The sequence below is a fragment of the Homarus americanus genome, unplaced genomic scaffold (assembly GCF_018991925.1).
Source record: "Homarus americanus isolate GMGI-L3 unplaced genomic scaffold, GMGI_Hamer_2.0 scaffold8392, whole genome shotgun sequence".
In the NCBI taxonomy this organism is placed as follows: Eukaryota; Metazoa; Arthropoda; class Malacostraca; order Decapoda; family Nephropidae; genus Homarus; species Homarus americanus.
In genome coordinates, this window is record NW_024740655.1 from 1,025,363 (window position 1) to 1,039,886 (window position 14,524).

Genomic DNA, 14,524 nt, shown 5'->3' on the forward strand with positions numbered 1-14,524 from the left:
ACCTTCATTAAACACTAATTAGAAAACATAATCAACATCAATAACGATTCTGTTCTTTAATTAAGGTAACATCACCCCTTGAAGGTATTTAATTGAGGCAACTTATTAATCTACATCAAGGTAATAATTACTAATGTCTCTTGAAATAAGGTGTTCCAGGTGTCTAGTTTGGTCTAAGGGTTGTAATAACTAACACAACTATTGTTTGGAATTTAAAAAGAGTTGTGGTTGTGTTGCTTGACCTTTTTTTTTTATCTATATAGTAATCAAAACATTATATATTGTTAAGTTATAAGAGACTGTTATTTACTACGTCGCCTTTGAGAGGTTTGTTGGCATTCACCCTGTCTCTCTGTATCACCATTACGACAGTTTTCACTCAGATGGGCCGTGAGATTGACTTGAGTGATGGATAAAATATTACCGATGGATGAATCTCGTCATTAGTATCGTCCTTGTTCTCGTCCTTGTTCTCGTCCTTGTTCTCGTCCTTGTTCTCGTCCTTGTTCTCGTCCTTGTTCTCGTCCTTGTTCTCGTCCTTGTTCTCGTCCTTGTTCTCGTCCTTGTTCTCGTCCTTGTTCTCGTCCTCCTTCTCGTCCTTGTCTCTCCTGTTCTCGTCCTTGTTCTCGTCCTTGTTCTCGTCCTTGTTCTCGTCCTTGTTCTCGTCCTTGTTCTCGTCCTTGTTCTCGTCCTTGTTCTCGTCCTTGTTCTCGTCCTCGTTGTCATATATTTCACGAGTACATATGTTGAAGACCAACAGTATATTCGTCAGTTATGTCGACTAGACTGTTCTAGCCATCAGACTTTGCCACATGCCTAAGACTGAGCTTAGACTAGACCCACTCTGCCCATGACCGTATTAAGACTGACTGCGCCGACTGTGATGTGACTGTCCTCTTAAAATCTCGGTCAAGACGGTGCCAATAAGACTGTGCTAAGACCCTCTTTTAAGGAACGGCGCTAAAACTCTTTGGTTTGACGCGGCGGCGTTCCATAGTCTGTCTGTCTGTCTGTCTGTCTGGTCCTCTCACTCTCAACACACCTGGTCCGTTCACTCTCTTTCAACACTGCTGGTCTCTCTCTCTCTCTCTCTCTCTCTCTCTCTCTCTCTCTCTCTCTCTCTCTCTCAACTTTTATGACTTGTTATGGATGGCGTAGTTGTCAAGAAGGTCCCCCAGGTTACTCGGGTCTCGGGGCTTTAATTACGCTCAATAACAGAGCATTTACGCGCACCACGTTATTAGGCGCCGTTATTTGCGCTTCCGAGAGAAAGGTTGCAGAAAGAGGCGTGGTGGTGGTTGTGGTGGTTGTTGTTGGTGATGGTTGTTGTGGGGTGGTGGTGGTTGTGAGGGGAGAGAGAGAGAGAGATTCTCAAGGTACCGTACGGCTCACATATCTGCCTTAACTAATGCCCTCAGTACACACCTGACTGATCCACATACAGCTACCACACCCATAAAAATGAACTGCCTAAAACGGTGTCAATATTGTACCTGAGAAAGAAGAAAATTATAGTCATTTTGGTGAAGTGTGTTGTACAAGAGACGCCTGCGTATTCGCGAATAGTATTATGTTGTGTGGCGTAACTCATGTGGTTGTTTCTGCTCTTGAAGGCAACACGTCGTCCACTGGGTGAAAAATGAAGTATTAGAGAAGTCAAGAGTTTTTTTCTCTCTCTTATTCTCGCTCCACAAACCTACATGACAACACATAATATACGAGAGCGTGAGTGTGTCGTCCCGTGTGTGTTAATCCACCTCAATTTATGGAGTCTTAAATGCTTTTACTGTCTTATTTATCGTGTCGGGTTCTCAGATTGTGGTAGTACAAAGCTCTGAAGGTGAGAAATATCACGGGGTATCCATCACAGGTTGCTACTGGTACGTGGCTGCTGTTCCTCTGTTTACAAAGTGGTTGGTACTCCTGTGTCGGTGTGTTAACGATAGTGTTGGTACACCTGGAGGTTCACAGAGGTCAGGAGGAGGAACACCATCAACATCATCAACTATTTATTGGTCCATAATTATGCATAATCAAGCCAGTGGATGTTCTAGGCCAGATTTAAATGTATTTTCTGAGAGGCCAGACACCAAGAGAGGTGTTAACCGTAAAAGGTGTCATAAATAAAGCATCGGGAAGGTCTCTATCTCACCTGTGGGGGGGAAAGAATCCGGTCATAATTTTCCCAGTGGCTACGTCTCTCGCACCCCACATAAACTATGGCTGGATTGCTGGTCGTTAAAACATATGTCTGTAATTTGGATGGCTCAGATGGAAACGAGACGCTGTTTAAATAAGCACATCTCTGAAATCTGGACTGGAAATTGTATACAATCGAGAGCATCATCAGTACGCCTTGCCATTAAAATATAATGGTATTTGTGGGTTGTTGAGGGTGATAGTTAGTGGGTAGCGTTGGGTCCTGGGGGCGTGTGTGTGTGTGTCTGTCCAGGGTGTGAGGGACCCAGGCCAACCCTATGAGGTGTTGCTGCGGCCAGATGATATCTCCTCCTTCCTTATTGTGTGTGATTACGACCTCCTGTGGCTGACCACCGATACTTTTCACTCAATAGGGCCATTCGTTCTTGTTTTCGTTTTTTTTGGTTGTTCTATTAATGCCTATCAGCGCAGCGAATCTAAAACTATATTAAATGATGCGTATCGCCTGTGTCATCTTGAGCGGCGGAGTGCCATTAGGTCGTAAGAGTTGGTGGGGTAATGGTGGTGTGTCAGGTGTTACGCTGTATACTTTGCCTAATGTGGCACATCTTGGCGCATGGGCAGGACAGGTTGACGGTAATCACAACTTCCTCGTCTCGATCACAAATTGTGGACAATACGAGTGAAGGAACTACACCGTCGGGAGTGTTGGAAAACGGCGGGAGTTTGATCAAATGGGCCCCAACTTTTAACAGGCCCCAGGTCTATAAATGTTCATTTTTTCATGGACCCAAATCCTTAATATTTAGATTTGGTTGGGGTCTGTTCGGGCTGTGGGCGCATTAAGACTGTGACTCACAAGTATTGGGGCCCATTAAGACTGTGACCTATAATGTGACCCACTATGTAGCCTACTAAGACTGTAACCCACTGGGACTTTAACCCACTAAGACTGTATAACCCACCATGTGACCCACTAGGAATATTACGACCATTCATATCTAAAAGGACCATCATTCGGAATAGTTGACGACCTGACCCATTTGTAAAACCACAACCCCGTCATTTCACCTCCGTCCTTCTTGTGTGGCCGCGTGTGGCTCATCAGATACAGAGACTTTCAACACTGGTTAGGTCCTGCATTACACACTCTTTTAAGACCAAGAATGATATTTGATTGGGTAGGCGAAGCTCTTGATGACGTCGTGAACTCCTCATTGCCTATTGGTTAAAAATGACATAATGAAGTCTCAGGTTAGAGTTGAGGTGTTGTGATTGGTTACCTGGGCCCCCCGAAGTATGTGTTGTTGATGAATAAGGTATAAAAGGTGTGGAGATAAGGTTGAGAGATGTATTGGTAGGAAGAGTTGGATGGAGACAGGGTGAGAGAGATGGTAAGGGTGTTAAAAAGAGATAAGGGAGATAGGAACCAAAGGTGGAACAGAGTGAGAGAAGGAGGAGAGATGTTAAGAGATAGTTTAGTAAGAATGGTAGGAGAGGAAGAGATGGATAGGGGAGTGAGTGAAAGAAACTATAAGAGAGAGGAAGGAGAAGGGACGGAGGAAGAGAGGAAGGAATGGAGGAGGAGGAATGGTAGAGAGAGAAGGAAGTAGGGAGGTAGATAGAGAGGGATGGAGAGAGGGAGAAAGGGAAGGAATAGAGAGAGAGAGGAGGGAAGGAAAGAAAGGAGTGGCAAGGAAAGGAAACCAGAAAACTGAACTTATTTTTGTTTACGTCCAAAAAATAATCCAGAGAGAAATTGTACAATGGCGTAAGATTTTTAATTACATGGACCAGGAACCAGAGAGAGAGAGAGAGAGAGAGAGAGAGAGAGAGAGAGAGAGAGAGAGAGAGAGACCATATAACTAATAAAAGAGAAACCTGATGAATGGTGCATAGTATAAACCTGATAACATAAACCTCTTCCCATGGTATATTTTGATTCACTTATCATCTGTCTGTCTGTTTCTCTGTCATGTTCAGTTTTATATTTTTATGTCTTATTAACGTTAGGGGTTAGGTTAGGTTGGACTGGGTTAGGTTAGGTGAGGTTATTAAACTGTATAATCTTAGTGAAGTGACAGCCTAAAAATTAGCATTAATACCGACAATCTAGACAAGATATATTTATTACCTTAGGTTTTAAAGTACCGATACCAACACGGTCTAGTTATGGGGTACCTGTAGGAAAATATGACCTTTTATACGGTATATTTGGGGCGTCTATAAAACATACATACATACATACATACATACATACATACATACATACCCTGCCACGGGTTACGTAATTCCCCTGTGTTGCTTGTTAAATAATCCAATGCTAAAAAGTTAGTCAGGTGGACATTGAATAATTCTTTGTAATATTGTGTCATGTCAATTCTCACTAACTCTCACAGCCCACCCCCTACCCCCACCCACTCCTCCACCACCCACTCCTCCACCACCCACTCCACCCATCACCCAATTTCTCCCTCTCCTAAACCTTTCTCATTTCCCCAACTCCCAAATCCTTCCCCATTCCTCCTCTCTCCTTCTCTAACCACTGTACATTTTGCATTATTATTATTAGTAGTAGTAGTAGTAGTAGTAGTAGTAGTAACGTAAGGTATAATAGTATTGTAATTTAATCTGTTTTGCTCTTCGTGTCATTTATTTAACTATTTAAAAGCACAGAAGTAGCTTGTTGATATACCATGTGTGTGTGTGGGGGGGGAGGGGAGGTGCTGGACCGTGTGAGACCGCAAATTACGCTCTCCTGCCCAGGTAATGGGATTGTCCCCCATACATGTCTAGGCGTAGAAACCTCCCACTACCTGTGTTTTAGTACTCTGGTCTGTCCTCCTAACGACTTGTCTATATTTTAACGGACTTGGATATTTGAGTCCATGTCTCAGGTGGTAGTCCATCAGCTGAAGAAAGGTAATGAGTTTACCTGATCACAACTCCTTCATACACATAACCCCTCCCCCCATACACACAGCCCCCCCCCCCTGTACACATAACCCCCGTCCCCCCATACACATAACCCTCCCCCATACACACAGCCCCATCCCCCACACACACAGCCCCTCCCCCCATACCCCCTCCCTCCATACACAACACCCCTACATATACATACACATCACTCCCATATAACCCACACTCAGACCCACACACATACACCCACACACACACACACCCACACACATACAGATAAAAGCCGCCGCCGGCCCTCCCTCCCTCCCCTCAAGTGTTGGGGCCACACATTTAAAAACACAAGATGATACTTTAATGAGAGAGCTCGGCGTGGTCAGAACCAACATTTCCTGCCTTAAATTGCATGGCATCAGACGCCTCTTTGTTTTATGGTTGTAATTTCTGGCGTTTACAAGGACAGCTGTCGACGGATGGGTGACACCAGGGGGCACAAGTTTTCTTCCCAGGATAGTCAAGGATATCCGTAAATCTCGAGTAGGTTGTATTTAGAAATGGCTATATTATTCGTAATTAAATATTTCTCGAGGCTATACTGATGTTGGTTTAACTTCAGGGAGGTATTTTAGTCTGAGTTTATTAAGTAACTGGTGGTGATTCGTATTTGTTTCCCCGATTAAGATTTTTTTTTTCTCAAGTTGGTGTTGTTCATCCTAGAGAAAGAAAAAACAGCTTGGGATGGAGGGGAGTCATTCGGCTCTCGGCCACCAGGTGGAACTAATTTCCCGGTCTGTGATGTTGTTGTCCCCCGTGAAAACCAGGAATTATATTTCCTAAGCGTTACCGTATGTTGCTATGCTAAATTTCCACCCCGCAATTATCATAGCCTTGGATTGTAGTATTTCAGGAAGGAAAATATAAAAATATATTTAGATGTTTTGAGGGAAAAAAAGGAAAATTACAGAAGATTGGCCTCAGTGCTGAAGGTATTAGTCACCTCGTCGGCCAGGTGTCAAAATACGCGCCATAAAAAAATCGGGCACCAACCCCCTTACGATTCACGGACGGCTCTAAGAGAATCACAAGTTAACATTTTCTTTATTTTTCACGTACGGTCGGCCATAGCTTTTATACAATCCTATCGAGGTGTTGTTTAAGAGACATGTTTGGAAGTTTTAAATGGAGCTCGGAGGTTGTTGTAAAGAAGGGCTCCAGGAACACCATAAAACTGGAAGTTGGCTGTCCGTATCCTGGCAGGCTGACTGACCCCCACCCACGGCAGGAATTATTACTCTCTCTCTCTCTCTCTCTTACATTGTCTTTTTTTTATCATCTTACCTTATGGTGGGGCTGGTGGTAGTAGTGGGTGGGGGCTGATAGAGGTGGTAGTGGGGGGCAGGGGGCAGGTTTACCCTCCCTCACCGGCCGCCACAAAACTCGTCGTAATACAGGTCATTGCCGCGATACTGATCTACCTCTGCTCACTGTGGCTGCTTCTCCTCCTGTCAGTAACACGTTGGTAATGAGCCAGAACTAGTAGTCTCCTGCTGTGCTCTCTCTCTCTCTCTCTCTCTCTCTCTCTAACTGGATATATTGTCGATTGACACTTCAGTTCTGGCAGCATAAATTAAATGTATAATTGTAACCTGGAACTCACCCGTCATTCACTCCCACTGTTGTTGTTGTTGTTTTTGACACGCAATTATTTTCAAATTTTACATACCAGTTAATGGTTACTGTTTGACTTAGGTGAAATTTAGTCATGAGTCTGGCCTGTTATATGTTATTATTATTACTAACTACTGTAGGCAGAAGCGTTATAATTATGAGACCTTAAGAATGGTCAGTGGGAAGGATTTTCACTCATGAATCGAATTAATTGAAAAAAAAATAAAACATGAATCTCAAAACTCCCTAAATCAGTTTTATTCACTTTTCAACCAAATGAACTTGTGTTGTTAACAAGAGATTTTATATCTTGAACACGAACAGGTTCTGAAGCAACTAACTCATCGTCCCTGAAGGCGGAGGAATCATTGTATACTCGCCTTGTGAACCTTCCCCGTCAGGTATTGAAGTGCAAGGATTATAAAACTCGCAGTCAGGTTCAGGAATTTATGATCCAGGATGTTTCAATATGAAGCTGGATCACACTGAGGCATCTATGTTGATATTGTCTTTGTGCCTCAGTAAAATAACTTCAGAACTCTCGCATTATGTTGTATTGGTCTTCGTTTATTTATGTTACTTGAAGATTAATGTTGATGAAATGAAAGGCGTAGTGTATGGTTAAGTCACAACTTTATAAACAAATGGGAAACAGTTGTGCTTGAGGTACATATTTTCCTACGCCTTCATGTGTGTCCTGAGTTGTGGTTTCCGGACTCTTCAACTCATTTGGTCGGTTCCATGAAAATACAGGTCAGGCTCAATGGTATTTAAGGTCATAGGTCATCAAAGAGGTTCATCACACACTATAAAACATCCATAATCATAACCCGAATATTTTGTTATCTTACTGCAATGACCACCTCAATTCAAGGTCAGAGGTCATTGAGAGTTACCGCGTCATAACTTGTAGAAATATTATCCGAACTGTACCAGACTCTCCCGTGTGGTCGGTGAAGGTCTTGGTCAACAGGAGACAAAGTTAAGGGTCAGAGGTCATCAAAGAGGTCTAGGTCAAAGGTCACCGGGATATACCGTTCCTCGAGTCTCGTGATTACAGTTAGTTGCGGGCGTCCAGTCCCTGCTAGGCCGAGCACTTCATTTATTTTTATAATAATTTTAGTGCTTATTACTTAGATAAATATCAAATTACACCTTTATTAGTTCTTACTATCATCATCCATTTTCTGTGCGAGGAATATAAGAGTATGCAAGTTGTAATTTGCAGCGGGCGGTACATATGGATCTCTGTGTAGGGAGTTGCAGCTCTGGTCCGTCCTACAGCCAGGCGGGTAAGTAACCAGTCTTTTAAATGACTTAATCTCAGAATAATTATGTGACGGCAAGAATTCTAAATGGAAGATCTGCATGCCTGGGGAATCATGGCAGCATTTCCATGGGTAATCAAGAGCTGGATGGTCGTATACCATGTTAACTGCTGCAGATTATACCGCTAATATTTGATTATAGCGCCTCATTCAACCTTTTTTTTTACCCACTCATTGCTCAAGCAGGGTAGTGACCGAGGCGAGACTCGCCCTAATTGGTGGAGAGAAGATGAGAGTCTCTCTGATTGGTAGAGAGAAGGCGAGTTTTGATTAGTCGAGCATTGCTTAATTGTCCTTGTGGCTTCTTTCATTCCTCTGAGATATGTTACTTTTTAGTCACTTTTTTCAGACTATTTTAAGCACTATGTAAGAATAGCCTCCAGTCTGACTACCTCCATAAAGCCCAGCCAGGTTGTGAATATTAAAACTAGTGCCACTATACCTCTCTGGCAGGGCCTCATCGTGCGCTGGCAGCAGCAGCAGGGTGGCAGGCTGCAGATGCTGCCAGTCACTCCTAAACTGTTGTACACCTTAAGATAAAACACGGGAAGCACCAGCAGTAGTTCAGAGTACAACAGGAAGTAATTCATTTTTACTGAACTTAGTCTACTATAGACGGGGGTGTTGGGGGTGGATTATAGCTTTCCCTTAGATAGATAATAACCCCGGTGTCTCTACAACTTTATTATTATTATTATTATTATTATTATTATTATTATTATTATTATTGTTAATGGTTTTATGAATATTATGAATATTATTTTTACCAATGTTGCTAAAAATTAATATAATTTTGTTTTAATTTCTTATTATTTAAATATTTAGAACTTCTCACTAAAAAGTAATAAACATTTAAGAAGGAAATTGGTGATATTAACTTTCGTGTTGTTACCAAGACTTGAGGCAAGACTTTCTAGCTCTTTTGATTGTCATTAACCCAGGAAAAAAAGTCAATGATTAGTGAATAATATAATAAGGCGACGTTCATTAGGTGTGGGGGGGGGGGGGGCAGAGGGGGGAGGGATCGAACCAGGGACCTCCAAGAGTTAAAACAGAACACAAGACTCTCGCTTCATGAGATTCACCGCCAAGTGATGCCGTTCTCATGTGTGTGTGAAATAATAATCAGAGTTGCATGTTGAATTACCAAGAGACATTTATTATTTATTATTGAAAGAGACCAGTAAGTTAATATTGAAGTGGTGTAGTTTATGTATATTAGATTCTAATTATCTCGTCTCAGTTCTCTCACGACACACCCACATTTTGTTACAATAGTTAAGATAAGTTCTGTGTCGAGGATTTTATTGAATGTTAAGGTAAGTAAGTGTGATATTTTTTTATTAAATTTTAAGTATTGTGTTGTGATTTTTATTCAATTTTAAGTGTTATTCAATTAAAGGTAACGTGTTGTGATGTGGATTTTATTCAATAGTTATTCATCAGGTGTTTACTATGCAGTTGTGTAAATAATTATAGTGGTAAAGTATGAAGGAATTAAAAGCCACCGGAATTAATCAATAGAAAAAAAAATGCGGGAATAAACTGAAAAAGTGCGGGAATGGACTTAAAAAGCGCGGGAATGTAACACCTGGGCAATGGAAGGTAAAAGTACGCTCACCCTCGTCCTCAGATATTCAATTAACAAAACACCAGCACCAATGACAGCCAAAACCTACAGGTAATAGTGGGCGTGTAAAAGCCCTGCTATGAGTCCTGCAGGGTTACCGATATCTCCACCCGCGCCAAAACTAATCAAAAAATCTTTCTTCATCTCAATGGTTTCCGCGCCGATTTCCCGCACTATTCACCTCGAATTTTGAGCGTGAAGATAAAAGACGATGATTCATTCGACGACTGACAGTGTCCATTGATGCTTCGCCGCCCTCCACGCACACCCTCCACAATCAATTGGATATACTGTGTGTGTGTGTGTGTGTGTGTGTGTGTGTGTGTGTGTTTAAGTGTCTGTCTGTGTATGTGTATTATATGCGTGAGAGTGAGTGTCTGTATATTTACGAGTGGTCGTGTATATAAATATGTTAAGAACCTATGTGTATGTTTGTACTAAAATATATGTGTACATGTGTGTGTATGTACGTGTACCAAGATATATGTATGTACATGTATGTGTGTGTACCAAGATGTGTGTGTGCATGTGTGTGTGTGGTACCTGGTGTGTATTTGCCCTGTGACCAAGTTTTTATCCAGTGTGCATGTGTGTTTGATATAAAAATCCCATCTATATAATCTTTAATTAATACTATGTAGTTTATCTCGCTATTAAAATGGACGTAACTATCGTACTGGTGATTATCATGGTGCCCTTAACAGCTCACCACACGCCAACATCTGACTGACTTTGGACGGAAGAAAAAAAAACTTATTTAATGTTCTTACTGTCATCTAGGACATTGCCAGGACAAAAACCCAGCCAATGTTTAAGACAAGAGACAGACAGACCCAACGCTTGAGACAGACAGGCTGAGTCAACGCTTAAGACAGACAGACTGAGTCAACGCTTAAGACAGACAGACTGAGTCAACGTTAAGTCAGACAAATAGATATACAGACAATGACAAACCCAACATTCAATCTTTTGAGTACGACGACTTGACTCCCTGAGTACTATAGCATCGTACTCAAGGGAACAAGCCATGTTATCGTATCCTATAGTGATTAAGGCATTGTACTCAAGAGGTTAAGCTTTCGTAATCATAGGGTTTATTGTATTGTAATTAATTAATGGGTTGATTCACAGTACAGAGGAGGTTGACATCGTACTGAAGGGGTTACCAGACAGACAGAAACTTAACAGCCAGACCAGACAGCAAGCGCCATATCGTTACCAGGAACCACTATCAAAAGCTACCAGGAAGGGGCTCCAGGAACTATTACCAGGACACTCCACCCTACTACCACTTCCCTTCTTGAGTGCTGGCAGGTTAATGTGATCTGTTTTCGTATGCAAGGCCGGATAAATGATGATGGCGGGTCGTGCTGCTGTGACGAGGAGTGTGCTGTGACGTGCTGTGATGAGGTGTGCTGTGACGAGGTGTGCTGTGACGAGGTGTGCTGTGGCAGGGAGGTCTCCAGTAGCGATGTGATCTCCTGTAGTGATGAGATCTGTTGTGGGAGAGATCTGCTGTTGCAAGGTTTTCTGTTGGTGTTAATCCTTCTGTGGCCAAGAGGTTCTGCTGTTGACTGGAGGTACAGGTGTGGCCAGGTGTGTGAGTGACTGTGGTCTTGCTTTGAGTGACTGTGATCTTGGTTTGAGTGACTGTGGTCTTGGTTTGAGTGACTGTGATCTTAGTTTGAGTGATTTAACCCTTTCAGAAGAACGTACTAAATAAACAAAAAATCCACACACACTAAGACCAACTTTATTTACAAACACACCACCACCACCCCAACAGGTAAATGAAAAATCACCTTTAAACAAGATTCTATATACCAGATGCATCTTTTATAATCTACAAGGTTAAAATCTCCTATTTGTTAACCAAGTTTAAACCTAACCAAGAAAATAAGACTTGCATATTCCCTAATAATGCTTTAATCAACATGTTACTCAATTACTATTAGAAATATCGTATCGTTCATAAAACAGACGGATGGTTATATGAAATTATCGTCATTATAGATTTCATGGTAAAGCAGCTCTCATAATGAATGTATTATAAGAACGTGAGTCTCTATATACAAATTTGATATATTCTTGAAAGCGTTTCTCGGCTCTACCTTAAATATTCATAGTGGAGTTTTTTTTTTTTGGGGGTGAATTTAGCCTTTTTGTCGTGTTTTCTTTATTTTTCTTCATTCTTTTCTTTTTTTCTTTCTTTCTTTCTTTCTTCCTTCCTTCGTAGTCGCCATCGTCGCACTTTGCTTCGTTTTCGTTTCTGTTTTCATCGTCTTATTTCATTTCTCTCTCCTTCTTCTCTATTAATTTCTTCTTATTTTATACTCATATTTTTTTTTATTTTTTTTGTCTCCTTAATTTATTCGTCTTATCTCTATCATTAGTGTTTGTTATTCTCGTCTTTCTTTTCCTTGATCTTCCTCCTCCTTACTCTCCTACCTCCTCTTTGATTCTCCTCCTTCTCGATCCCCCTCTTCCTTCTTCCTCCTCCTTTTCCTCCTCATGAGTGGAGTGCCGGCAAACCTGTTTATTATAAATAGGTGGGAATATATATATACTGTTTATTCTTTATATACATGATAGACTGTACTGTATGTTGTATGATAGACTGTACTGTATGTTGTATGATAGACTGTACTGTATGGTGTATGATAGACTGTACTGTATGGTGTGCGATAGACTGTACTGTATGGTGTATGATAGACTGTACTGTATGTTGTATGATAGACTGTGCTGTATGGTGTATGATAGACTGTACTGTATGTTGTATGATAGACTGTACTGTATGTTGTATGATAGACTGTACTGTATGTTGTATGATAGACTGTACTGTATGTTGTATGATAGACTGTGCTGTATGGTGTATGATAGACTGTACTGTATGTTGTATGATAGACTGTACTGTATGTTGTATGATAGACTGTGCTGTATGTTGTATGATAGACTGTACTGTATGTTGTATGATAGACTGTACTGTATGTTGTATGATAGACTGTACTGTATGTTGTATGATAGACTGTGCTGTATGGTGTATGATAGACTGTACTGTATGGTGTATGATAGACTGTGCTGTATGTTGTATGATAGACTGTACTGTATGGTGTATGATAGACTGTACTGTATGTTGTATGATAGACTGTGCTGTATGTTGTATGATAGACTGTGCTGTATGGTGTATGATAGACTGTGCTGTATGGGTGACTCTTATAGGAAAGGCCATATAGGACTGACCCTTGATGGTAATGGTGTATTAAATTCTCTGTATCCTCTTTGACGTGATGGGAATATAAGTAGATGATAAGGATTTTTTTGTTACTTATAAAACACTAAATTTCCTCAAACATTTCATTATATAAGTGTGTTTAGTGTGTAAGTATAGAATGTTGATTTATCTCAACTTATAAAACACCAAAGTCCTTAAAAGTGTAAAGTGTAAGTGTAGTTTAAATAATTGTATTTCTAATTAAGATGGATTACCTTAGTGACTCTCAGGTGACAAATTTTTTTTTCATAATTTGTGACACGTGAAATGAGTTGACTGTGTGTAATGGTAATGAACAGAATTAGACGGATATTAAAAGCTTTCGTATATACATTATGATCGTTGTTTTAATGAGAGAGAGAGAGAGAGAGAGAGAGAGAGAGAGAGAGAGCACTACTACCACCACTACTACAACTACCACCTCTACCTCTACTACCACTGCTGCTGGTATGGTCCTCCCCCACACTGCCACCTTCCCACCCTGCCAACGACGTCACCCGCTGCTGGTCCTTAATTATCACTGCATAATGGGGCCTTTTTATGCATTCTTATCCCGTTGTTGCCATGCTCTTCCTCTCGAAATTATACGCTTGTGGAGGGAATTAGCTCAGTGATGGAGAGTCTTTCCCGCCCCTGCTCGGGAGGAGAATGGGTGCTTACAGCTCTCTCAACGGATGAGCCAAATCTATCTGTCTCCTCGTATGTGTTTCTCTGTAGTGTTGCTCCGCTTGCCGTCACGGAGACCAGCCAGCCATGATGCTCTCCTTGTTTTGCTTCCTTCCTTACGGTGTTTGTGGGTCGTTTTTTGTCTTTCGTACTGTTGAGATCTCCACGTTTTTCTTATTGCAAGGAAGGAGTAGGCAGGTGCTTCCCCCTCCCCCTGGTGTGAGGCCTGCACGGCGGGGCTCCGGGGTGCTGCCCAGGAATTTACTCAGCCAGTGATGCCCCGCTTGCCAAGATTTACAGCTACACCGAACAAGCATACTAAGGGTGTAATTACTGCACGAACCGTTTTTGGCAATAAAGACCAAAACAAATAGAGACTTCAGCTGTTTTTACATTTCCCCTGGAGACCCTTGGGACCGGAATGATCAAGTACCTGACCCATAATTAATTGCTTTTTAACAACCCACTTCTGTGAGCTCATTGGCTGATAACACTGCCAGAAGTAATTATTGTCACCATACCTCTCCCACCTTTATGAACAGCGACCCTCCGCCGCGAGAGGCCACCTATAAGCTTATGAGCTTCCCTATTGGCCTGCGCGATGTCAACAAAGCCGCCCATTGGCTAACCACTATACGAGATCATCTGTCACGGACGTCTTTCATGAATCTAGACTCTGCCTCAGGGCCCTCACTCAGGCCCCCGACCAATTACAGCAAGCATAAAACGAGAAGCCTCCGTAGGAAGGAGCGGTCCTAACGGAGGAACCCCACTGCTACAGGAGACCATTAGGGTTTCCGCACGCAGGTAGTGGCCGGGTCACACTGGGGCTCGAGACCGCGTCCAGGCTTAATTAGAGAGCAATTAATGTTAGCCGGGAGTGGG

General features: G+C 41.9%; 1 protein-coding gene across 1 annotated transcript; it reads right to left on the bottom strand.

The window, feature by feature from the left end:
- Window positions 1-379: 379 nt before the first annotated feature.
- LOC121875494 (uncharacterized protein DDB_G0291143-like) lies at window positions 380-727 on the bottom strand (the record flags this gene model as incomplete). Its single annotated transcript, XM_042380064.1, has 1 exon — window positions 380-727. A coding segment is annotated over one exon (348 nt), but the record flags the coding sequence as incomplete, so codon positions are not given.
- Between the last annotated feature and the right edge of the window lie 13,797 nt (window positions 728-14,524).